This window comes from Bos indicus x Bos taurus, chromosome 8 (assembly GCF_003369695.1).
Source record: "Bos indicus x Bos taurus breed Angus x Brahman F1 hybrid chromosome 8, Bos_hybrid_MaternalHap_v2.0, whole genome shotgun sequence".
In the NCBI taxonomy this organism is placed as follows: Eukaryota; Metazoa; Chordata; class Mammalia; order Artiodactyla; family Bovidae; genus Bos; species Bos indicus x Bos taurus.
The window spans coordinates 91,410,162-91,437,784 of NC_040083.1; the positions used below are offsets into that span (position 1 = coordinate 91,410,162).

The following is a 27,623-nucleotide window of genomic DNA, read 5'->3' on the forward strand; positions in this document are numbered from 1 at the left end:
AGGGTATTAAATCATTTATTACATAACTGTTATATGCCTTGCATTGTACTAGATCCTGTGAGAGAATACAGACATATGGAACATTCCTGTAAGCTAATCAGGTAAAAATTGTTGATAAACTGCTTTTGTGATATTTTATGCCTGTAAAGTCTAATTAATTAATAATAAAGTACACAGTTTCATAAATTCAAAAAACCTAAATGTTGTTAATGAAAAGCATATAATATTTTTTTAAAAATTTCATGAAGAGGGAAATATTCCATTAAAACCTATTAGATTAACTTTATCTTTACAGTCACAGTCAAGAGCTTTATTAGTATCTCTATCACATTACTTTCTGTAACTTATAAGTGTCCTTACTTTGTGTTTTACCAAGTTCTGCTTTTAGGTTGTAAACTTGTTCACAGAGGCTGTATTGAATTAAAATTTCATCACCCAGAATAAACCAGCAGTGGCTTTTTAAAGAATAAACCAACAATGATGAGAATATTCTCTGTATTCAAGTCTATAGTCTTTCTGCTGTCTTGCAGAGAGAGTGTTTCCCTGCACCATTTTGTATTTATTCCCTTGGAAAACAATGTGGTGTCTGGAGATGATGGAGACTGTAAGACACCAAGTCTCACGAGCACAGATGGAAATGTAAACAGGGAACCAGTGGGGAATTAATTGTGTGGCATCTGGCACTGGGGTCCGGCAGAGGCAAACAAGCCATTTCACCACTGCCTTTTGACAAGATAGAGTTGCCCCCTGAAAACAAAGGTGGAAAACAAGAATCCCTCATTCTTTCACCCACTACAAATGATTCATTGTTAACAGCTGCTAATGGCAAAAGGGACTTCAATTACCCAGTGTATCTAGGATAGAAAAAGGAAATAACATCCTTTCCATTTACCCAGATGCCACACAAATGGGAAATTTTCCATTGTTACATTGAAATGTGGTTATATAATCAATGTTCTTTTAGTTTTCTAGTTTTTCTTTGGTTTCTCTTTTTTTGCCCTGCTACACAATTGTGTCTCTGTCACTGTTGTCTCAACAGAAGACCCCTATCACTAAATGTCTCTCTTCCTGTGTTCTATTCCAGGCTAAGGTGGAGGTCACTTTGCCTGGAAAGGGGATTGATTTCTCTTAGGAGAAGGCCCAAAGAAACAGCTGTTACATTCTCATTCATCACAAAAATGAAGATAGAAAAAAACCCAAAAACTGCTGATGTGTTTAGGAGAGACAGAGACCAACTGTAGTCAGTTGGGGAACTGGAATCTGAATAGCCTTGATATACTAGTTAACATACAGGAAAGTATAGTTTCCTGGAAACAGGACTTGAGCATCCCCATGGGATTATTTCTAGTCAAAATGCTTTCTGACAAGTGAGTATGATTGTTCTGGGAGCCAGTATGTACTGTCAGAGGAGGGAAGCTGGGACTTGGAGATGTGAAATTTGCTGGTTCAAACTATCTGCTCCATATATCAACTATTGTCCAGAATGAAAGGAGCTACTGACAATGCAATCTTTCTTTGGTCCTGAAGTTTGATTGATTGTCTGACCAAGTTGAAAGCAAAAATTTGCTGCCAGTGGGGAGAAAGACAAATCTGAGGTCCCAAACAAAGTTTTGTTTAGGACACTTAGAGGTTACTAAATTACAGGGGTTGATTTTTTTCTACTTATTTTTCAACTAGTGGAAACATTTATTTAAGGACTATGAGATTTGTATTCTAATTTCAGTATTATCATCTAATTGTGTGATTATGAGAAAGTAATATATTGTCTCTGAACTTTCTCGTGGATAAAACTAAGCAGCTTGCATTAAATCATCACTGGGGTCCTTTTAGTTGTAACACAATCATTCTAGTTTTAGTATCAGATTCATTATAGGATTTGGCCATTAGAAAATACAGATTAAATTAAAACTGGACTCCCTGTTTACCACAGTGTCAACACTCCCAGATATCTGAAGCAACACCGTTTGGATAACAATGATATTTTGGTTGTTGTTTTTCTAACAATTGGATAAAAATATGTTGGTGGAGTAGGTAGAAAATAAATACCTAACTTCAGCAACTTAATAGCTGAGTACTTAAGAGCTGAAAATGAAAACAAGGGAAAATGAATAGCTCTTTGCCTCTGACACTGGCATTTGTGACTTGCTAGGTTGGCAAACAGCACATCCCGAGTAAAAGTGCATCAAGAATGATTGATTAATACCTTCTATGGCAAATGGCTTCCCCACAGTTAGAAGTTTGCAGTCAGCATCTACTGACACTTCGTAATCCAGAAGGGCTTTGTCCATGATGAAGGCATCTAGTTTCTCTGGATCATTCCTATGTTTAAGACCAAAAGAAGAAAAGTGGAAAATGATTTATTAATAGACAGGAAACACTAAGTCTGACAGCTAGCTTTTGTTTAGGGAGCAGAAATCTGGACAGTAGGGGCAGTCCAAGCTGGCAGCTGCTGGTCCTGCCTTGGTGACATCTCACTGACCTGCAGAGAACAGACTAGGGGAAACAGACACTCTTAACAGAGAGCATGACATCTTTCCAGGGGTTAAATTGAACAACAAAACCAGAGTGACCCTGAATTGAGTGCAAAGGTAAATAGTCATAGTTCATTTCTCATACATTAACTGAATGATCTTTTTTTTTGGTCATGCTACATGTAGGATCTCAGTTCCCCAACCAGGGATCAAACTCTCCCTGTAGTGGAAGTGCAGAGTCTTAACCACTGGACCACCGAATGAAGTCCTCCAAATGACTTCTTGGTGTAGGCATTATATTTATTGTTCTCCATACCCTTTATAATGACTATGAAGAGGGAGGTGGGCTTCCCTGGTGCCTCAGATGGTAAAGAATCTGCCTGTAATGCAAGAGACCCAGGTTCGATCCCTGAGTTGGGAAGGTCCCCTGGAGAAGGAAATTACAACCCACTCCAGTATTCTTGCTTGGGAAATCCCATGTCCATGGGGTTGCAAAGAGTCGGACATGACTGAACAACTATCACTTTCATTTTCACTTGAAGGGGGTGGTAGTATCCTATTTTAACAAATGAAGGAATTGAAGGTACAGAGAGTTGAAATAAGTTGATCCAGTTCACAAGCCAGTTAGTGTTGGAGCTAGGCAATCTCATTAATCAGTATGTGAAAATTCTTCATTCTTTCTGTCGTGATCACTATCATATTCTCCAGAGGTCAGGCATTATTTCACACTTGGGAGTACATAATAAAGAAGTGCAAATAACAGATCCAGCACTCTTGGGGAAAAAAGAGTTGAGGTCTCTTTAAAGTCCATAGCTGGTGTTTAATAAATGGAATAGGAAGCATATGTAAATCAGGTCTCTGTGGTCTGATTTATTAATATAACTCCAGAGATTCACGTTTCACTTCCATCCCAGGAGACAGTTCAGGCAAAAATCATTTAAAGGCAAGTATTTCTGACTGTATCAGTGAATTGGCTGTGGGCTGGGCTCAAGATAGCAACAGACGCTTTGTGCATCCTTTTTGTATTCTCCCCCATTTTTTAACATAGGCACAGAAATCGTCCCCAGGAAGGTGGTCAGCACCAGTTGAGTTCCACTTACAAAGGAGGCAAGGGAGAATGAGTTTCTCGGGGAACTGTTTAAGGTGTATGCAAATGACTCTTTGTTTTCAGCTATCTCAAAAAATGTAGTTCAGTGGCTCAGTCATGTCCGACTGCGACCCCATGAATCGCAGCACGCCAGGCCTCCCTGTCCATCACCAACTCCTGGAGTTCACTCAAACTCACGTCCATTGAGTCAGTGATGCCATCCAGCCATCTCATCCTCTGTCGGCCCCTTCTCCTCCTGCTCTCAATCCCTCCCAGCATCAGAGTCTTTTCCAATGAGTCAACTCTTCACATGAGGTGGCCAAAGTATTGGAGTTTCAGCTTTAGCATCATTCCTTCCAAAGAAATCCCAGGGCTGATCTCCTTTAGAATGGACTGGCTGGATCTCCTTGCAGTCCAAGGGACTCTCAAGAGTCTTCTCCAACACCACAGTTCAAAAGCATCAATTCTTTGGTGCTCAGCTTTCTTCACAGTCCAACTCTCACATCCATACATGACCACTGGAAAAACCATAGCCTTAACTAGACGGACCTTTGTTGGCAAAGTAATGTCTCTGCTTTTGAATATGCTATCTAGGTTGGTCATAACTTTCCTTCCAAGGAGTAAGCATCTTTTAATTTCATGGCTGCAGTCACCATCGGCAGTGATTTTGGAGCCCCCCAAAATAAAGCGTGACACTGTTTCCACTGTTTCCCCATCTATTTGCCATGAAGTGATGGGACCAGATGCCATGATCTTCGTTTTCTGAATGTTGAGTTTTAAGCCAACTTTTTCACTCTCCACTTTCACTTTCATCAAGAGGCTTTTTAGTTACTCTTCACTTTCTGTCCTAAGGGTGGAGTCATCTGCATATCTGAGGTTATTGATATTTCTCCCTGCAATCTTGATTCCAGCTTGTGCTTCTTCTAGTCCAGCATTTCTCATGATGTACTCTGCATAGAAGTTAAATAAGCCGGGTGACAATATACAGCCTTCACCTACTACTTTCCCAATTTGGAACCAGTCTGTTGTATCATGTCCAGTTCTATCTGTTGCTTCTTGACCTGCATATAGATTTCTCAAGAGGCAGGTCAAATGGTCTGGTATTGCCATTTCTTGAAGAATTTTCCACAGCTTGTGGTGATCCACACAGTCAAAGGCTTTGGCCTAGGCAATAAAGCAGAAATAGATCTTTTTCCGGAACTCTCTTGCTTTCTCAATAATCCAGTGGATGTTGGCAGTTTGATATCTCGTTCCTCTGCCTTTTCTAAATCCAGCTTGAACATCTGGAAATTCATGGTTAATGTACTGTTGAAGCCTGGCTTGGAGAATTTTGAGCATTACTTTGCTAGTGTGTGAGATGAGTGCAATTGTGCGGTAGTTTGAGCATTCTTTGGCACTACTTTTCTTAGGGATTGGAATGAAAACTGCCCTTTTCCAGTCCTGTGGCCACTGCTGAGTTTTCCAAATTTGCTGGCATACTGAGTGCAGTACTTTGACAGCATGATCTTTTAAGATTTATAATAGACCAACTGGAATTCCATCACCTCCATTAGCTTTGTTCATAGTGATGCTTCCTAAGGTCCACTTGACTTCAGATTCCAGGATATCTGGCTTTAGTCCAGTGATCACACCGTCATGATTATTTGGGTCATGAAGATCTTTTTTGTATAGTTCTTCTGTGTATTCTTGCCACCTAGTCTTAATATCTTCTGCTTCTGTTAGGTCCATTTCATTTCTGTCCTTTATTGTGCCCATCTTTGCATGAAATGTTCCCTTGGTATCTCTAATTTTCTTGAAGAGATCTCTAGTCTTTCCCATTCTATTGTTTTCCTGTTTCTTTGCACTGGTCACTGAGGAAGGCTTTCTTTTCTCTCCTTGCTATTTCTTTGGAACTCTGCATTCAAATGTGTACATTTTTCCTTTTCTCCTTTGGCTTTCACTTCTCTTCTTTTCACAGCTATTTGTAAGTTCTCCTCAGACAACCATTTTGCCTTTTTGCTTTTTTTTCTTGGGGATGGTCTTGATCACTGCTTCCTGTACAATGTCACGAACCTTCATCCATAGTTCTTCAGGTACTCTATCAGATCTAATCCCTTGAATCTATTTCTCACTTCCACTGTATAACTTTAAGGGATTTGATTTAGGTCATATCTGAATGGTCTAGTAGTTTTCCCTACTTTCTTCAATTTAAGTCTGAACTTGGCAATAAGGAGTTCATGATCTGATCCATTGGTCAGCTCCTGGTCTTGTTTTTGCTGACTGTATAGAGCTTCTCCATCTTTGGCTGCAAAGAATATAACCCATCTGATTTCAGTATTGATCATCTGGTGATGTCCATGTGTAGAGTCATCTCTTGTGTTTCTGGAAGAGGGTGTTTGCTATGACCAGTGTGTTCTTATGGCAAAGCTCTATTAGCCTTTGCCCTGCTTCATTCTGTACTCCAAGGCCAAATTTTCCTGTTACTCTAGGTATCTCTTGACTTTCTACTTTTGCATTCCAGTTCCCTGTAACAAAAAGGACAGTTTTTGGGGGTGTTAGTTCCAGAAGGTCTTGTAGGTCTTCATAAAACTGTTCAACTTCAGCTTCTTCAGCATTACTGGTCAGGGATTAGTTTTGGGTTACTGTGATATTGAATGTTTTGCCTTGGAAATGAACAGAGATCATTCTCTCATTTTTGAGATCGCATCCAAGTACTGCATTTCAGACTCTTTTGTTGACTATGATGGCTACTCCATTTCTTCTAAGGGATTCTTGCCAACAGTATTAGATATAATGGTCATCTGAGTTAAATTCACCCAATCCAGTCCATTTTAGTTCACTCATTCCTAAAATGTCGATGGTCATTCTTGCCATCTCCTGTCTGACCACTCCAATTTACCTTGATTCATGGACCTAACATTCCTGTTTCCTATGAAATATTGCTCTTTACAGCATTGGACTTTACTTCCATCACCAGGCACATCCACACCTGGGTGTTGTTTTTGCTTTGGCTCCATCTCTTCATCCTTTCTGGAGTTATTTCTCCATTGATCTCCAGTAGCATATTGGGCACCTATTGACCTGGGGAGTTCATCTTTCAGTGTCCTATCTTTTTACCTTTTCATACTGTTCATGGGGTTCTCAAGGCAAGAATACTGATGTGGTTTGCCTTATCCTTCTCCAGTGGAACACATTTTGTCAGAACTCTCCCCCATGACCTGTCCATCTTGGATGGCCCTATATGGCATGGCTCATAGTTTCATGGAGTTAGACAAGGCTGTGGTCCATGTAATCAGATTAGTTAGTTTTCTGTGATTGTGGTTTTCGGTCTATCTGCCCTCTGATGAAGAAGGATAAGAGGCTTATGGAAGCTTCCTGATGGGAGAGACTGACTGAAGGGGAAACTGGGTCTTGTTCTGATGGGCAGGGCCATACTCATAAATCTTTTTTTATTATGTTTAACTTCAACCAAAATGAAAAACATCTCTCAGCTTCAGAGCTGCGGGAAGATCCATAAAGGGCTTGGTATATGAATTGTATCCTGGAAGCTGAGGATCAGAAACCTTAATGGAATCCTGGCAGTAAAATAAAAATCAAGCTGAAAGGTATTTCTTTAATGAAAGCTTTATTCTCACAGTACCAAAATGTACCTTGTGAGCTACACAGGACCAAGTTACCATTTACTAATGCTCTGTAAATATTTGTGGCAGCAATAAGATTATAAAAAGTTAGGGCTCAGTTTTCTAACAAGTAATTCCTGTGGTCCATCTGAGTGGTTTCCCTAAATAACTCCTCATGATTTTGAATTGCAAAGTGAAGTTATCTATGGCAGGTCTCTATTACATAGGAAGGCAAGAAGCAATTAGCTCACAGACTCCCATGGGGCCCTGAGTCACTGGTGAGGAAGAGGCAGGGTTTGATCCTGGTATAAGGAGCTTCTAGACTGGCTGAGTCATCCTTACAGTTGTCAGGGCCTACAGTTGTTTCTCCCACTATAAAATCATGCTGTCTTTTTGAACATTCATTTCATAACACATATACCACAAAACTAGTTATATATAAACATATAAAAATAAAGTAATTATTACTTTAATAGGGATTCATTTACTGGAATACTGTCACTTCAAAAAGTAGGGTCCTAAGTGAGTCAGTCTGAATTTGGCAATAAGGAACTCATGATCTGAGCCACAGTCAGCTCCTGGTCTTGTTTTTGCTCAGAGTCCTGAGAGTCCCTTGGACTGCAAGGAGATCCAACCAGTCCATTCTAAAAGAGATCAGCCCTGGGTGTTCTTTGGAAGGAATGATGCTAAAGCTGAAACTCCAGTACTTTGGCCACCTCATGCGAAGAGTTGACTCTTGGAAAAGACTCTGATGCTGGGAGGGATTGGGGGCAGGAGGAGAAGGGGCTGAGAGAGGATGAGATGGCTGAATGGCATCACCGACTCGATGGATGTGAGTTTGGGTGAACTCCAGGAGTTGGTGATGGACAGGGAGGTCTGGCGTGCTGCGATTCACGGGGTTGCAGAGTCAGACACGACTGAGTGACTGAACTGAACTGAACTGAAGTGAGTTAGGATGAAGCTCAGGGAATCTGATGGGAGAGGGGAGGGGCAGCTTTAACATAGGAACCTCTCTTTACAGATGACTCCAGGGGTAGTGCCCTGTAGGTCATGGCACTCGTATGTCAGAGGGTAACTTGGGGACCTTGGTTTTTTGGAGTAGTGAATAGTAGCATAGGCTGTATATGGGCCAAAAGTGGGGAGAGAAGCTCAGAGGGAAGAAGGCAGAGGGCATTAATGATAACCTTTGTTCCAAAGTTACCTCAATCTGTAACTCACCTGGGGAGCTTGTTAAAAATGCAGATTCTGTGATGGGACCTGAGAATCTTCATTTCTCATATGCTCCCAGGTGCTACCTGCTACATGGATGTTGCTGGAATGTGGACTGTACCTTGAATATCAAGGACCGGCTTTCCAGTTATAGTTCTCAGGCTAGCCTGCAGCAGTGGCTACATTCCAAAGTCATGGTTCTGGTCCTGACTGCCACTTGCTAGCTGTATTTCCATGGACAAGTTGATTCTTTTGGGTCTCAGCTCCTTCATCTGTGCCTGTTTTCCTAACAATTTCTTCTCTCCAGCTAGAGTATGGCCAACTGAGCTCTGGGGCCTTGGAGGTAAATCCTCCAGAACAAATGAATATCCAGAGTAGAGTGGAATTGCTCCACTGCAGCAGGGGCTTTTCTCAGCCTTTCACACTGCCAGAAGGGCTGAATTTATCACCCATTACTATAAAGTGGGGAGCCATTGCTTTCTTCCTGACATCTTATTCTTTTTCTCAGCCATGGATTTCTCTGATGGAGAGGATAAAGAGGAGTTGTTGGGGTGCAAAGGAGCACTAAACTCTGTGTCAGAGAGTGACTCTAATGTTTTAAAGTTCTTACAAAATGGAAAGTGCCATTTCATAGTGTTTCACACTATATATACCTGTGCAAATCTGAGAACACAAAGTTTCCTTTCTAGACTCTAGTTTAGTCCATAAAATTGTTTTCAGGGCTGATTACTAGAGTTTTTGAGAAATACAGAGCCCTTATGTCCCATAAAATTATTTGCTTCCCTTCTTTCTTAAAAAAGAATTTGAGGTGCCTAGTTCTGCTGTCATTGGGGAGATAATTGTGTTTGATGATAGAGAAACCAGTTTTCTGGTACTACACGATTGTAGGGATTGGAGTTTGAATGTATGTTATTGTCCTGAGACCATCAGGCAGGATGGGGAGGACTGCTTGCTTGCATGCTGTGGCGCTTATCAGGAGCCATTCATCCCCTTCTCCCAGGCAGACTAGTTGAGCAGACCCAGAAATGCACCATCCTCCTTTGCATTTAGCTTCCCTGAATTATAGCTCTGATAATCTGCCATGGCAATGTGATTGCTCTTGATTGCTTCTCATAAATTCTGATGAAAAGGATGCAGGCATGGGAATCATTGCCTTTTATCTTATTTCTTTTCTACAGGGTATCTCTAAGATAAATCCCACTTCCTTGTGGCAAGAGGAGACAGTCCACAGGCTTAGAGATTCACTGTGAAGGAAAGGGTTGCTTTGGGACACTTTATCCTCTGGCCACATTCCCTGAGTGTTTGATCATTTCAGCACCATTATTTTCCCAAGTGATGTCAAGCCAACATTTACTTCCTCCACCATCTGCTACACTACTGACCCTACTGGCACTTTGATCAAAGCTACTGCCAGCTTGGGACTGTGGAGGTAACTAGAAAACTAGGTCACATAATTAAATGCACATTTATTCCATACTGTCTCCTGGATCTCATATGGTGTGAGGTATTATGGAACACACAATGGGTATATTTAGATAACATTAAAAAGAAAAAAACCAACAAACATTACATCAGTAGCAAGACTTCTTTTTCATTGAGAACTTTTTGGACTGAAGAGGTTGACACTCACTTTAGGTACGCCACTCCATCCAGGGTGGCTGGTACATTGTACCTTCTCATATACTCATGCATCTCTGGGAAGCTTTGCCTCACATAGTCTTCAGCACTGCTCTCCCGGACAGTTCCAAAACGGAAGCCTTGAGAGGGATGATGTAGCTATGAGGCAGAAAAAGAAATGTCTTGAATATAAATTATTCCTAGAGTTGTTTTCAAAATTTTTTTTCCCTATCATTCTTTAGAGTCTGATAACGACCTTGCATTTTTCAAACACACACAGTCATAGACATAAATTTCCATGTACCAACATAGGTACATGCTCTTTCATACCAGCTTTCACATAAATAAATGTTCTATCCTCACATAAGTAACTATTCTCTCTCCAGAAGCAAACAGATGAAAACAACAAATAGAAAATATAAAACAGCTTTCTTCTTTATATTGAGAGCCTGTTGGAATTCTTTAGAAATTATAAAATGACATATGAAATCAACCTTGGTAATATTATAAATTGCTTATTAGGCAAAGCATAAAGTTAAGATAATAAATTAAAGATTGTGCCCTTCCTTGATTAGAACTACACAGATCCTGCAACCTGAGATCAAAATATACATGACCCCAAACCATGAATTCACCTATTTTATGTTCATTAGTCTTTATGCTGTAGTATATTTGAAGTTCATTGAATTTATTTTTGGTGTAATTATGAAATGATCTCTTTCCCTTAGATAACTCTGTTATCCAATGCTGAGTCATGTTGTATATTTTCTAAAATGGAATGGTATGTAAGACAGTTAGGAGCAACAGAGGAGGCGGCTAGCAGGACAAGATCCAATAATGTCATAGTTCTCCAGCATGCAAGACCTCACAGTGAGGAGAGGCAGTGTGCTGGGAGTCATGCAGAAGCTCTCTGTCACTATTAAAGATACAGTACATGAGACAGTATAATTCATGGAGGTTGTACAGAAGTATTAATACAGGATCTAGAGTTATTTCAAAGAAAAGAATCAACCTGGGTTTTTTTTTTTTTCTTTTTTTCAAGTTGTTTACACACCTACAGATTAAGAAATTACTGAATTTGGTAATAAACAATTTATATTTGAAGATTAATTAGTTTTGACACACAGAAAAGGGTCTAACAATATGGCAATAGTTAAATTATTTGTCACATCCTTATAGAACGTTATCTAATGTATAAATCATGTTTGTAAAGCATATTTAATAAAACAAAGCAAATGCTCATATGACAAATGGAGAAAAGGCTCTTGTATGGTCTGATCAGAGTTAAATATGTATATAGTTACTTTAAGGGCTTCCCAGGTGGTGTAGTGGTAAAGAATCTGCCTGCCAATGAAGGAGATGTGGGTTCGATCTCTGAGTCAGGAAGATCCCCTGGAGAAGGAAATGGCAACCCACTTCAGTATTCTTGCCTGGAGAATTCCATGGACAGAGGTGCCTGGTAGATTACAGTCCATGGGGTTGCAAACAGTTGGACACAACTGAGCATGCATGCATTCATAGTTATTTTAAATACTGTGGCTCCCTCATGTATATCATATATACACATGTGTACACACACACCCCTGGGAAGAAAATATATCAAGATATTAACAATGGTTGTTCCATATATTTATTTATAGATTGGCTACAGAAACATGCCTCATGTTTGTAAGTTAAAAAACTACATTCAGTGAAGTAAGTCATTAATCTATGTCAATATTTTTTGGTGGGCAGCTTTGCATAATTTTCAGAGTTACTGGGCCCACAAAGTTAAATACCTACAATCATTGCCACAAAGTGACTAACCACCTGCTTTGTGATATTTATTTGGATATCTCACTGTTGAACAGGCTGTATGGCATATACTTGTGTTCAACTGTTCATTCACACACTGGATAAATTCTAATGTTTTATGCTAGCATAACCTTAATGAGGCATCAATAATATTAGCTAACATTTATTGATTTTTATGTGCTAACTGATGTTTATCTGCATTATCTTGATTAATCCTCATAAAAACCTGATTAATCCTTATAAAAACCTCATAAAAAGGACTCTAGTAATACTTCCTTTTTAAGGATTAATCAACTAGGAGCTCAGTGAAATGTAGCAAGTAATAGTAAGTAATAAAAGTAGTAAGATCACACAGCTAGAAGTAGTAGGGATTGGATTAGAACCTATGTCTGTTTCACTTCAAAGTCCACACGATTACCGACCACATCAGCCTGTCTTCCAGGTCATGGGAACAAATGGAGAGATGTTTATTAGAATAAACTCACTAGTCTTTTAAAATATTCTCCTTAAGCCTTAAGCCTAGGCTGTTCTTACAGTAGCAGATTGCAACCCTATAGCTTGAGCAAGGCAAACTTATCAGCATTCTGTTTATCCAACAGCTATTCATTTTTTAAAGCCTAGATCAAGACTCTGTCTGAAGTCTTTGGCCTTATCGAATTTCACCCTCCTATCCAGGAAGAACAAAAATAAAAATAATTTACTGCCTATTCATCTGTGCTGAGACAGCACCTTGTACTTACATAACACATAGGCTAAGTACTTAGCCATATTTCACACTTTTCATACATTTCTCCTTTGATTCTCCCCCAAAACTTATGAGGTATTTCTATTATGGTCCTTTTATAAATAAAGGAACTGAAGATTAGAAAGTTTGTTATTTGCCCAAGACCACAGAGCTAGTAAACGTTGGATGTGGAATATGAACCCAGATAGTCTGATGGAAATGAACAGAGATTGTTCTGTCATTTTTGGGATTGCATCCAAGTACTGCATTTTGGACTCTTTTGTTGACCATGATGGCGACTCCATTTCTTCTAAGGGATTCTTGCCAACAGTAGTAGATATGGTCATCTGAGTTAAATTCACCCATTCCAGTCCATTTTAGTTCACTCATTTCTAAAATGTCGATGGTCATTCTTGCCATCTCCTGTTTGACCACTCCAATTTACCTTGATTCATGGACCTAACATTCCTGTTTCCTATGCAATATTGCTCTTTACAGCATTGGACTTTACTTCCATCACCAGGCACATCCACACCTGGGTGTTGTTTTTACTTTGGCTCCGTCTCTTCATTCTTTCTGAAGTTATTTCTCCACTGATCTCCAGTAGCATATTGGGCACCTACCGACCTGGGGAGTTCATCTTTCAGTGTCCTATCTTTTTGCCTTTTCATACTGTTTATGGGGTTCTCAAGGCAAGAATACTGATGTGCTTTGCCATTTCCTTCTCCAGTGGAACACATTTTGTCAGAACTCTCCCCCATGACCCATCTGTCTTGGTGGAACTAGATGGCATGGCTCATAGTTCAATTGAGTTAGACAAGGCTGTGGTCCATGTGATCAGATTGGTTAGTTTTCTGTGGTTGTGGTTTTCAGTCTATCTGCCCTCTGATGAAGGATAAGAGGCTTATGGAAGCTTCCTGGTGGGAGAAACTTACTGAGGGGGAAACTGGGTCTTGTTCTGATGGTGGGGCCATGCTCAGTAAATCTTTAATTCAATTTTCTGTTGATGGGTGGAGCTGTGTTCCCTCTCTGCTATTTACCTGGGGCCAAACTATGGTGGAGGTAATGAAGATAATGGCGACCTTCTTCAAAAGATCCTATGCATGTACTGCTATGCTCACTGCCCCCAACCCTGCAGCAGGCCACCACTGACCCATGTCTCTGCTGGAGACTCCTGGATGCTCAATGGGCAAGTCCCAGTCAGTCTCTTGTGGGGTCACTGCTCATTTCTCCTGGGTCCTAGTGCACACAAGGTTCTGTTTGCGCCTTCCAAGAGTCTATTTCCTAGTCCTCTGTAAGTTCTGGCAGCTCTATGGTGGGGTTAATGGCGACCACCTCCAAGAGGGCTTATGCCATACCCAAGTGTGCTGCACTCAAAGCCCCTGTCCCTGTGGCAGTCCACTGCTGACCCATACCTCCATAGGAGATGCTCAAACACAGTTCTGTTTCAATCTCTGTGGGGGTCCCCGGATCCTGGTGTGCAAAAGGTTTATTTGAGCCCTCTCAGCGTCTCTGATGGGAATGGGGTTTAATTCTAAAGGCTAATTTGCCCCTCCTACCATCTTGCTGGGGCTTCTCTGTTGTGCTTGGGAGTGGGATATCTCTTCACAGCCACTCCAGGGCCTGCTGGGGTTTCTCTGACCTTGGATGTGGGGTATCTCCTCACAGCCATTCCAGCGAAGTGCAGCCACAGCTCCTGACCTTGGACTTGGGGTATTGCCTCATTCAATATCACAGTAATCCAAGTCTATGCCCCGACCAGTAATGCTGAAGAAGCTGAAGTTGAACAGTTCTATGAAGACCTACAAGACCTTCTAGAACTAACACCAAAAAAATGTCCTTTCATCATAGGGGACTGGAATGCAAAAGTAGGAGGTCGAGAGATACCTGGAGTAACAGGAGAACTTGGCCTTGGAGTACAGAATGAAGCAGGGCAATAGCTAATAGAATTTTGCCAAGAGAATGCACTGGTCATAGCAAACACCCTCTTGTAGCAACACAAGAGAAGACTCTACACATGGTATCATCAGATGGTCAATACAGAAATCAGACGGATTATATTCTTTGCAGCCAAAGATGGAGAAGCTCTATACAGTCAGTGAAAACAAGACTGGGAGCTGACTGTGGCTCAGATCATGAACTCCTTATTGCCAAGTTCAGACTTAAATTGAAGAAAGTAGGGAAAACCACTAGACCATTCCGGTATGACCCAAATCAAATCCCTTAAGATTATACAGTGGAAGTGAGCAATAGATTCAGGGGATTAGATCTGATAGAATGCCTGATGAATTATGGACAGAGGTTCATGACATTGTACAGGAGACAGGGATCAAGACTATCCCCAAGAAAAAGAAATGCAAAAAGGCAAAATGGCTGTCTAAGGAGGCCTTGCAAATAGCTGTGAAAAGAAGAGAAGTGAAAAGCAAAGGAGAAAGGGAAAGATACACCCATTCGAATGCAGAGTTCCAAAGAATAGCAAAGGGAGATAAGAAAGCCTTCCTCAGTGAACAGTGTAAAGAAACAGAGGAAAACAATAGAATGGGAAAGTCTAGTGATCTCTTCAAGAAAATTAAAGATACCAAGGGAACATTTCCTGCAAGATGGGCTCAATAAAGGACAGAAATGGTATGGACCTAACAGAAGCAGAAGATATTAAGAATAGGTGGCAAGAATACACAGAAGAACTATACAAAAAAGATCTTCATGACACAGATAACCACGATGGTGTGATCACTCACCTAAAGCCAGATGTCCTGGAATGTGAAGTCAAGTGGACCTTAGGAAGCATCAATATGAACAAAGCTGGTGGAGCTGATGGAATTCCAGTCGAGCTATTTCAAATCTTAAAATATGATGCTGTGAAAGTACTGCACTCAATATGCCAGCAAATTTGGAAAACCCAGCAGTGCCCACAGGACTGGAAAAGGTCAGTTTTCATTCCAATTCCTAAGGAAGGCAGTGCCAAAGAATGCTCAAACTATCACACAATTGCACTCATTTCACACACTAGCAAAGTAATGCTCAAAATTTTCCAAGCCAGGCTTCAGCAATATGTGAGCCATGAACTTCCAGTTGTTCAAGCAGTTTTAGAAAAGGCAGAGAAACCAGAGATCAAATTGCCAACATCTGTTGGATTATCGAAAAAGCAAGAGAGTTCCAGAAAAACATCTATTTCTGCTTTACTGACTAGGCCAAAGACTTTGACTGTGTGGATCACAACAAACTGGAAAATTCTCTGAGATTGGAATACCAGACCATCTGACCTGCCTCTTGAGAAATCTGTATGCTGGTCAGGAAGCAACAGTTAGAACTGGATGTGGAACAACAGACAGGTTCCAAATTGGGAAAGGAGTATGTCAAAGCTGTATATTGTTACCCTGCTTATTTAATTTATATGCAGAGTACATCATGAGAAATGCTGGGTTGGAGGAAGCACAAACTGGAATCAAGATTGCTGGGAGAAGTATCAATAACCTCATATATGCAGATGACACCACCCTTATGGCAGAAAGGGAAAACGAACTAAAGAGCCTCTTGATGAAAGTGAAAGAGGATACTGTATTGGTGTTTTTCTTTCTGGCTTACTTCACTCTGTATAATATATATATGAAACGAGTCACCAGTCCTTGTTCGATGCATGATACTGGATGCTTAGGGCTGGTGCACTGGGACGACCCAGAAGGATGGTATGGGGAGGGAGGAGGGAGGAGGGTTCAGGATGGGGAACACGTGTATACCTGTGGCAGATTCATGTTGATATATAGCAAAACCAATAAAATATTGTAAAGTTAAAAAATAAAATTAAAACACACACACACACAAAAGAAAAGCAAAAAAAAAAAAAAAAGAAAAAAAAGAAAAGAAAGTGAAAAAGAAGAGTGAAAAAGTTGGCTTAAAGCTCAACATTCAGAAAACGAAGATCATGGCATCTGGTCCCATCACTTCATGGCAAATAGATGGGGAAACAGTGGAAACAGTGTCAGAGTTTATTTTTTGGGGGCTCCAAAATCACTGCTGATGGTGACTGCAGCCATGAAATTAAAAGACACTTGCTCATGGAAGGAAAGCTATGACCAACCTAGATAGCATATTCAAAAGCAGAGACATTACTTTGCCTACAAAGGTCTGTCTAGTCAAGGTTGTGATTTTTCCAGTGGTCATGTATGGATGTGAGAGTTGGGCTATGAAGAAAACTGGGCACCAAAGAATTGATGCTTTTAAACTGTGGTGTTGCAGAAGACTCTTGAGAGTCCCTTGGACTGCAAGGAGATCCAACTAGTCCATCCTAAAGGAAATCAGTCTTGAATATTCATTGGAAGGACTGATGCTGAAGCTGAAACTCTGATACTTTAGCTACCTGATATGAAGAACTGATTCATTTGAAAAGATCCTGATGCTGGGAAAGATTGAAGGAGGGAGGAAAAGGGGCCGACAGAGGATGAGATGGTTGGATGGCATCATCGACTCAATGGGTATGAATTTGAGTAAACTCCCGTAGTTGGTGATGGACAGGGAGGCCTAGAGTGCTGTAGTCCATGGCTTCACAAAGAGTCGGACACGACTGTGTGACTGAACTGAATTGAACTGAGTTTGATGGACACTAGTGAGCTCCGAACACCAAGAACAGATCTTCTGACATTATGTCATGCTGACTCTGGACCTGGTCATTAAAAAACTTGCTACTTACAGGTCAGGCAGTGAGCTAAGGGCTTTGTACATTTCGAATTCTGCAAAATAGATGTCATTTTCATACTTTACAGATTAAGATGCTGAGGTTTGGGTAAACTAATAATCAAATTCTGATAGCTAGTCATTAGCAAGATTCAGCCCTTATTCTTTTCCCTAACATGCAGACCAGGTTTCATTCACGTGCGGACCACAGTTACCTATTACGACACTTGGTACCTGAAGAGGGCTCTAAACATGTGTGTCAAATCAATTTTACCACTATTCTTGTATTCTCTCTTTACCCATTTAACTTGTATTCATCCTTCTATTTTCAGCCATCACTTCCCTAAGTAGCTGACTAGGTCAGAGGCTCCTTTCCTAAGCCCTCATAGTAAACATACTTTTCTTTTGTAGAACTTATCAAAGTTGCACTTTTAAAATTTAACTGTGTAATAGTTTAATGTCTAGCCCTTCATCTTCTCACTGGACTGGAAGCTGTATGTAAAACCTTTAATTAATTGTTGTATTCCAGTGCCTTTCATCATGTAGTTGCTCAATAATATGCTTGATGAATGACTGATGGATTCTTTGAACCCAGAGGGAGATGAGAACTTTCCATCCCACTTAGCACAGATTGGGCTAACAATAGAGCTTACAACTCAGGCTTTTGAAATGAACCCTCCTTTTAAGGTAAAAGGATCTTAGGTAAATAACTAGAATACCTTTGCTTATATAGTCCTTTTTAGAAATAATCTAAATAATAATCTTAAAATAATCCTTTTTAGAAGTCCATTTTCTCACATTATACTGTGCAATATTTTTATGGCCTATGACCTATTTCTAGGCAAACTCTGCACTTCTTTTCTTTGTTGAGTGCATCAATACAGCACTGCTTCCCAAGACACCGAAGGGAGTTGGGAACCAGCAGATCCAGGCTTGGAATTCCAGAGGAGGATGAGTGAGCCTTGTGTTGTCTCCTTTCCATGTTTTCCTGCTGCCTTTCATTCATGCCTCTTTGTGGCATGGCTCTCATGCATGTGAAGGAAGCAGTTTTGAGAATGGAAATTTCCCTTAATATTAACATAAATAACCAGGGTCTACGGGAGGATGCATCTGTTAGCCTGACTGGGATCTGACTCTAAGCTGGAGAGGTATTACAAACACTGCCATTTCTCCAGTCTAAGACACCATCATTCCTGCCCTCTGCACATTCCCTCTCTTCCCTTCCAATCCAGTCAGAGTAATCTTCCTAAAGCCCCAAACTGGTCATGTCACCCACTTGTTTCACATCTACCAGTGGCTCCTCATTGCTCTGGGATGAAGCTGAAACTCTGGCCTCAGCAAGATCCAGCTCCCACCACCTTCTTTCCACTCTCATCTTCCCACTCTCCCCTGGGCCCCGAAGTTTTAGCCAGTTTTCTCAGTTCTTGCAACATACATCTTTTGCTTGATCAGGTCTCTTGCCCATTGCCCTCACTCTACCTGGGATGCTTCTCTTTTGTGTCGCTAATTCTAAAATGTCACATCCTCAGAGAAGCCTTTGCTGACCCCTAGACTAGATCAGGCCACCTGCAACACCCTCCCATTGTACCCTGCAATTTCATATCACATTAGTAACACCTGGGATTATTTGTTCAATGTCTAATTTTCCTGCCTGCTTTTACATTTCCATGAGTGTTGGGCCTATGCGTGCCTCATTTGTGAAGTCATAAGTCCTCAGCAAATGTTCAGTTCAGTTCAGTTCAGTCGCTCAGTCATGTCTGACTCTTTGCGACCCCATGAATTGCAGCACGCTAGGCCTCCCTGTCCATCACCAACTCCCGGAGTTCATTCAGACTCACGTCCATCGAGTCAGTGATGCCATCCAGCCATCTCATCCTCTGTCGGCCCCTTCTCCTCCTGCCGCCAATCCCTCCCAGCATCAGAGTCTTTTCCAGTGAGTCAACTCTTCGCATGAGGTGGCCAAAGTACTGGAGTTTCAGCTTTAGCATCATTCCTTTCAAAGAAATCCCAGGGCTGATCTCCTTCAGAATGGACTGGTTGCATCTCCTTACAGTCCAAGGGACTCTCAAGAGTCTTCTCCAATACCACAGCTCAAAAGCATCAATTCTTCGGCGCTCAGCCTTCTTCACAGTCCAACTCTCACATACATACATGACCACAGGAAAAACCATAGCCTTGACTAGACGGACCTTTGTTGGCAAAGTAATGTCTCTGCTTTTGAATATGCTATCTAAGTTGGTTATAACGTTAGCTGCTATTATTCTCATCATCATTATCATCAGGAAGCAAATATAGTGCTTGGTATACAGAGCAGATCCCTGGTAAGTATTGGTGTAATAAGTCATCCTTATTAAAACAAAATTCTCTTAGGTTAGATCCATTAAAAATAGACACTTGTGTCCCACTTCCTATTGTCTTCCTTTTAAACATTAAATGTTTTCCTTTAATTCTTATCTTAATTCTTTCAAAATAGTATGTTCTTTTTTATCTGTATATGTGAGATTCTAACAACAACAACAAAAGGATGAGCTATTAGGCAGTCACAGAATAATAGAATCAGAAAAGGGATCTAAGAAGCTATTGATGCAACTGGATAGACTAGCGTAGTCCGCCCTTTGTGTCCATGTGCTGTCTAATTCAAACATCCAGGGATATCAGAAAGCCTGCATCCAGGAGGGAGGATAAAACATACAGAGCTAAAGTAGTTCAGCTGCATTACAACCATCACCAGGAAGCCCCAGAGAGAGAAAAATTTCTTTAAAGTTTCAGCTAAATATTTTACCAGCTCTTCCAATTCTGTTTATATTTGTGTCAGCCTCTTCAGGCCTTGGGGAAATATCTAAGGTTAAACTACCCATTTGTATGTGAATTGTTCAGTATTAATGGAATACTGAACTCTACCCAGAGCACCTGTGTGGAGAATAATCAGACATTTTGAAGAAAGCAAAGTGGCTCAAAACAAAATGGAAGAAAACTCAAGAAACAATCAAGCTTCTCTGTCTATGGTAGATGTAATGAGTGTGAAAGTGTTAGTCACTTAGCCATGTCTGACTCTTTGCGACCCCATGGACTGTAGCCTGCCAGGCTCCTCTGTCCATGGAATTCTCCAGGCAAGAATACTGCAGTGGGTAGCCAATCCCTTCTCCAGAGGATCTTCGTGACCCAGGGGTTGAACTTGGGTCAGATTCTTTACCGTCTGAGCCACCAGGGAAGCTCTGTAGATGTGATGATTTCGATTAAAAAACAATCTTAATGTGGGGTATTTTCACTTGGGGTCTATATTTGTACTTAACTGAGATTGTTACTTAAATGGGTGGAATGTAGTCACTGCTGCTGCTAAGTCGCTTCAGTCGTATCCGACTCTGTGCGACCCCATAGACAGCAGCCCACCAGGCTCCCCCGTCCCTGGGATTCTCCAGGCAAGAACACTGGAGTGGGTTGCCATTTCCTTCTCCAATGTGTGAAAGTGAAAAGTGAAAGTGAAGTCGCTCAGTCGTGTCTGACTCTTCACGACCCCATGGACTGCAGCCTACCAGGCTCCTCCATCCATGGGATTTTCCAGTCAGGAGTACCGGAGTGGGGTGCCATTGCCTTCTCTGAATGTAGTCACTAGGCCTGGTAAAATGTCTTGTGGAGGTGGGTGGAAAAGGCCATTTTTAACTTTACCAATGGAATGGGATATACTAGGTATTGGGACCCATTACCCACTTAAAACTTGTGGGCTCTATAAATGGGGTGGTCTCAGAGTTCAGAGGAGCTTTAAAAGTCATCTGCTGTATCCAGTGATGGCTGAGTCCTTGATAGCAAAGCCATTTCTATTACTTGGAGTTTCTTCAAAATGTAGACACTGACTCATTAGGTCTAGGTTAGAGTCTATGAATCTACATCTTAGCAGGCTTCCTATTGACGCTGATACCTTGGTTCATGGGTCAAACTTTAAGTAGCAAAACTTTATTTATAACATCACTACTATATTTCTGTTAAGTCTCTGCTTGGATGTCTCCAGTGACAAGGAAATCACTTTTCTTGAAGCATATCTTCTGTATAGGAAGGATGTCTTTGTGTCCCACCCAAAAAATCTATTTGAATATGTAATAATAGTAAAATAACAGCTAATATTTACAAATATTTACTATATGCTAACACAGTTAAATCTAATGATATTGCTGCTTTTATTATTTATTGCTCCATATGAGAATTGAGATTCATGGAGATTTCAGCACATTGTCTTAGGCCAGCAGAAAGAGATAAATTAAGATCTGAATCTGACTCTGTCTGACTTGAAGCCCTTAGCCTTTTCTAGCACTACATTCTGCCTTTATAGACTTGTGTTATTGTCCAAGTTTTGGTGATGACTTTAAATAATACAAACCTGTCTGTGCTACAAATTCAAAATCATTTTGGTTGTTATAGATGTGACTGTATGATTCATATTGCAAACTAGGACATTTCTTTAAAAGAGGACACTATTGATTATTACAGAGACAGCAGACACACTGGAATTATCCCCCCAAAAACAGGGATATGTGTTCACTGAGTTCTTACTCACTTTCTGAACATTGTTGTTGTTATTTAGTTGCTCAGTTGTGTCTGACTCTTTGTTACCCCATGGATTGCATGAACATTAGAAAATAGAAAAATGAGGCTGAAAATAATGTTACCCAGTGTTTCTGTATTGTGAATTACGGAGTAAATTTTATATCACAGTATTTTTCCATGTTATTCCCATTTTCTTTTTAAAAATTTATTTATTTTTATTGAAGGATAATTGCTTTACAGAATTTTGCTGTTTTCTGTCAAACCTCAACATGAATCAGCCATGGGTATATATATATCCCCTCACTTTTGAAACTCCCTCCTATCTCCCTCCCCATCCCACCTCTCTAGATTGAAACAGAGCCCTTGCTTGAGTTTCCTGAGCCATAGAGCAAATTCCTGTTGGCTATCTATTTTACTTATGGTAGTGTAAGTCTCCATGTTACTCTCTCCATACATCTCACCCTCTCTTCCCCTCTCCGCATGTCCATAAGTCCATATTCTCTATGTCTGTTTCTCCATTGTTGCCCTGTAAATAAATTCTTCAGTACCATTTTTCTAGATTCTGTATATATGCATTAGAATATGGTATTTATCTTTCTCTTTCTGACTCACTTCACTCTGTATAATAGGTTCTAGGTTCATCTGCCTCATTAGAACCGACTCAAATGCATTCCTTTTTATGGCTGAGTAATATTACAGAATATTACAGAAGCAAGGTTCTCCTTTATTTGCACTTAAATTTCTTTATTGAAGTATAGTTGATGTATAATATTATATAAATTATATGTGTAAAATATAGTGATTCACAATTTTTACTGCCTTTTTTCTTTTCAGTCTGTAATCTCTAGTCAACAACATTCTTTGACATTACCTTTGATTTACTTGAGCTGTGGCCCAGGTTCGTCTGACAACCTGAGTCATTGCATCAAATCCCTTGTACAGACTAGGGGTTAGCAAACTATGCCCCATGGGCCAAAGCCAGCCTGCCACTTGCTTTTGTAAATCAAGTTTTATTGAAACCCAGCCAGGCTCCATCATTTGTATTGTCTACTGCTTTTGAACTACAAAGGTAAGAGCTGGGACTCTATGGTTTCACAAAGCCTGAAATATTTACGATTAGGCTCAAATACAAAGTGTTTTCTGGTCCCTGATATGGACAATAATTGATCTGACTATTGCTTTGACTCCTCTAGTCTAAAATCCGAACAGTTGCTTAAGTGGTGTCACCTTTGGAGGTGAATAAACAGAGCTGCATGCGTGCTCAGTCGTTTTAGTCATGCCCAGCTCCCCATGGACTATAGCCCACCAGGCTCCTCTGAACATGGTATTCTTCAGGTAGGAATACTGAAGTGGGTTGCTGTGACCTCCTCTAGAGGATCTTTCCAACCCAGGGATCAAACCTGCATCTCTTGTCTCCTACATTGGCAGGTGGGTTCTTTTCTTTACCACTAGTACCACCTGGGAAGCCCGAATAAACAGAGCTAGATTTGGTAAATCTCAGTAGATTTCTTCAGTTCAGTTCAGTCCAGTTGCTCAGTCGCATCCAACTCTTTGTGACCCTATGGACTGCAGCACACCAGCCTTCCTGTCTAACACCAACTCCTGGAGTTTACCCAAACTCATGTCCATTGAGTCAGTGATGCTATCCTACCATTGCAACCTCTGTCGTCCCCTTCTCCTGCCTTCAATCTTTCCCAGAATCAGGGTCTTTTCAAATGAGTCAGCTCTTCACATCAGGTGGCCAAAGTATTGGAGTTTCAGCTGCAGCATCAGCCCTTCCAATGAATATTCAGGACTGATTTCCTTAGGATAGACTGGTTGGATCTCCTTGCAGTGCAAGGACTCTCAAGAGTCTTCTCCAACACCACAGTTCAAAAGCATCAATTCTTTAGTGCTCAGCTTTCTTTATAGTCCAACTCTCACTCATACATGACTACTGGAAAAACCACAGCCTTGACTAGATGGACCTTTGTTGGCAAAATAATGTCTCTGCTTTTTACTATGCTGTCTAGGTTGGTCATAACTTTCCTTCCAAGGAGCAAGCATCTTTTAATTTCATGGCTGCAATGACCATCTGCAGCAATTTTGGAGCCCCCCCAAATAAAGTCAGCCACTGTTTCCACTGTTTTCCCATCTATTTGCCATGAAGTGATGGGACTGGATGACATAATCTTTCTTTTCTGAATTTTTTTTTTTTTTTAAACAGTAAAATGTTTATTTTCTTAGAAAAAAAAGTGGGCAAGAGGGATTCAAAATGATTGTGATCACACTTCCGTCTGCATCTGAGCAAAACTGATGTTGCAAGCTTGATCTTTGATTAAGAGACCCAGGAAATGAAACCACCTGCTGCTCGCTCCTGTGTCACTTCCAGGAGTCATGTCACGACATGCTTTGAATTGATAATAGCATCTCTACTTCTTCTTAGCAGAGAAACTAGGCTTGCCATAGCAACCATCCCATCTCCAAAGCACAACACTGCCAGTGAGAAGCAAGGCTCTGGACTGCTGGGGGAGGCAGGGAAGAGGGAGGGGGAAGGAGGCGCTTGTCTTAGAAGCGGAACCAGTCTAGAACAGAAGTTGGATATCTGAGTTCACCACTACCTCATCTTTTAGAAAATAGGTTGGAGAGCATCTGTAAAACCAACAGTATCTTTAAGGTGAAATTGCAGAATTTTGCTGTAGACCTGGACACTGAGAGAAGTGAAAAGTTGCAACAAGTTTTAACTAGCAGCAACAAAGAAAGTTTGATAACAGTTTTTGTTTGTTTTTAGCAATATTCCTTTGCAAGTTCATTAAGAAACACTGTAATTTAATGGGGCATACGATATGGAACGATTTTCTTTTGCTATAGTGCTGTTCGCTGAAGAGAACCAACCTTTGCAAAGATTTCATCTGGGGTGTAACCTATTTACACAGTAGTAGCTCCCGGTTTGACTGGTAGGATTGGTGCTATGTGATGTCTTCTTCTTCCGAACAATAATCTCGACCCTTTTCAATTTTTTCATCCAGCATTCTGAAGAATTCTTGTTGGCTTTCAGAGATGTGCATGTTTGCTCTGGGTTGATAAACTAATCCTGGGATCTCTTTATTAGTTTTAAGTCTTATATTTGAACTGGCACTTTTTCCCAAGTTTTCTTGGTTCCTGGCTGCTATTTTCTGCTCCTCTTCTGCCCCATTTTTCATGTATTTGACCTCTTCCCCTGGTTTGATCCTATACTCATCGCCAAACACATCTCCGTTCTGGTAGTTCTTCCCTTTCTGGGCTTCCTCTTCCTATTGAACAGTGGCAACATGCTTGGCGGAGGCACAGCCCATAGTCTCATTCGATCAGCTTCCGCCGGGCTGAACTGCAAATCATCTCTACAGGCACGGGGACATGTTGTTTTTCTTTAGACGCAGGGAAAATCCACCTTCTTGCTGAGTCGGTCAAGATGGGTGCACCTTGGGCGCTCGCGGCGGGGCTGAAGGTGGCAAGACTCCCGCCCCCCGTCTCGGTCCTCCTCCTCGCAGGTTTTCTTCCTCCCTCCTCCTTGTCTTCCTCCTCCTCCCCACGGTGAGTCCCGGTCTCCCCCACCTCCCGAGGCCGGGGGTAAGAGCCCCGAAGCCCCCGAAGCCCGGCCCGGGTGCGTGCGTGCTGGAGGCGGCGGCGCGCGGCCAGCTCTCTCCAGTAACTGAGCGCGGCGCACGGCTCCCAACTAAAGTGTCTGAATGTTGAGTTTTAAGCCAACTTTTTCACTCTCTCACTTTCATCAAGAGGCTCTTCAGTTCTTCTTCACTTTTTGCCATAGGGCCGGTGTCATCTGCTTATCTGAGGTTATTGATATTTCTCCCGGCAATCTTGATTCCAGCTTGTGCTTCCTCCAGTCCAGCGTTTCTCATGATGTACTCTGCATATAAGTTAAATAAGTAGGGTGACAATATACAGGCTTGATGTACTCCTTTTCCTATTTGGAACCAGTCTGTTGTTCCATGTCCAGTTCTAACTCTTCTAACTTCCTGACCTGCATACAATTTCTCAAGAGACAGGTCAGGTGGTCTGGTATTCCCATCTCTTTCAGAATTTCCCACAGTTTGTGGTGATCCACACAGTCAAAGACTTTGGCATAGTCAATAAAGCAGAAATAGATATTTTTCTGGAACTCTCTTGCTTTTTCAGTGATCCAGCGGATGTTGGCAATTTGATCTCTGGTTCCTCTGCCTTTTCTAGAACCAGCTTGAACATCAGGAAGTTCACGGTTCATGTATTGCTGAAGCCTGGCTTGGAGAATTTTGAGCATTACCTTGCTAGCATGTGAGATGAGTGCAATTATGTGGTAGTTTGTGCATTCTTTGGCACTGCTTTTCTTTGGGATTGGAATGAAAACTGCCCTTTTCCAGTCCTGTGGCCACTGCTGAGTTTTCCAAATTTGCTGGCATATTGAGTGCAGCACTTTCACAGCATCATTTTTTAGCATTTGAAATAGTTCAACTAGAATTCCATCACATTCACTAGCTTTACCACTTGACTTCACATTCCAGGGTGTTTGGCTCTAGGTGAGTGATCACACCATCATGATTATCTGGGTCATGAAGATCTTTTTTGTATAGATCTTCATGTATCTTGTCATGTATATCTTTTTCTTCTGTGTATTCTTGCCACCTCTTCTTAATATCTCTGTTTCTGTTAGGTCCATACCATTTCTGTCCTTTATTGAGCCCATCTTTGCATGAAATGTTCCCTTGGTATCTCTAATTTTCTTGAAGAGATCTTTAGTGTTTCCCAGTCTATTGTTTTCCTCTGTTTCTTTGCACTGATCACTGAGGAAGGCTTTCTTATCTCTCCTTGCTATTCTTTGGAACTCTGCATTCAAATGGGCATATCTTTCCTTGTCTCCTTTGCTTTTCGCTTCTTTTCTTTTCATAGCTATTTGTAAGTTCTCCTCAGACAGCCATTTTGCTTTTATGCATTTCTTTTTCTTGGGGATGGTATTGATCCCTGTCTCCTATACAGTGTCATGAACCTCCATCCATAGTTCATCAGGCACTCTGTCTATCAGATCTAGTCCCTTAAATCTATTTCTCATTTCCTCTGTATAATCATAAGGGATTTGATTCAGGTCATACTTGTATGGTCTAGTGGTTTTCCCTATTTTCTTCAATTTCAGTCTGAATTTGGCAATAAGGAGTTCATAATTTGAGCCACAGTCAGCTCCTGGTCTTGTTTTTGCTGACTGAATAGAGCTTCTCCATCTTTGGCTGTAAAGAATATAATCAATTTGATTTCTGTGTTGGTCATCTGGTGATGTCCATGTATAGAGTCTTCTCTTGTGTTGTTGGAAAAGGGTGTTTGCTATGACCAGTGCGTTCTCTTGGCAAAACTCTATTAGCCTTTACCCTGCTTCATTCTGTACTCCAAGCCCAAATTTGCCTGTTACTGCAGGTCTTTCTTGACTTCCTACTTTTGCATTCTAGTCCCTTATAATGAAAAGGACACCATCTTTTTTGGGTGTTAGTTCTAAAAGATCTTGTAGGTCTTCATAGAACCATTCAGCTTCAGCTTCTTCAGCGTTACTGGTCAGGACATAGACTTGGATTACTGCTTCTTGGCGCTGCCTAAATTTAGGCCTTAGCAATGATGATACATCTCATTTTTAGCTGCATGGAATATTAACACCCAGCAGGAGGTCCAGACTATTAAAGTCCTTTGTTTCTTTCTAGGACCAGTGGCAGGAAGGCTCTGGTCATGCAATTTCAAATAGAAGCATTTGTATGATGTTGGACTAATTTTGAATTTAATCTTAAATCCTAGTGGCAGGTGCTATTGGAGCAGCCTCCACAGGCCCAAAGTTATGACAACTGGCCAGTGACACACATATTCACTTAAGCTAAGTTATTTCTTCATTTCATCCTCTTATTTGCCATTTCCTCCACTTC

General features: G+C 41.0%; 1 protein-coding gene and 1 pseudogene across 2 annotated transcripts in view; both read right to left on the reverse strand.

Moving 5' to 3' along the window:
• Positions 1-27,623, reverse strand: part of GRIN3A (glutamate ionotropic receptor NMDA type subunit 3A) — a 205,096-nt gene that overhangs the window by 64,150 nt on the left and 113,323 nt on the right. Inside the window, exons 4-5 of the mRNA XM_027550425.1 lie at positions 9,997-10,142; positions 2,204-2,319 (exon numbers count right to left, since the gene is read on the reverse strand). Coding sequence (XP_027406226.1) covers positions 2,204-2,319; positions 9,997-10,142 — 262 coding nt within the window. The remainder of the gene's footprint in view (positions 1-2,203; positions 2,320-9,996; positions 10,143-27,623) is intronic.
• Positions 24,457-25,408, reverse strand: LOC113897607 (annotated as a pseudogene). The gene has a single exon (XR_003512376.1). The product of XR_003512376.1 is annotated as an uncharacterized protein C1orf21 pseudogene (transcript).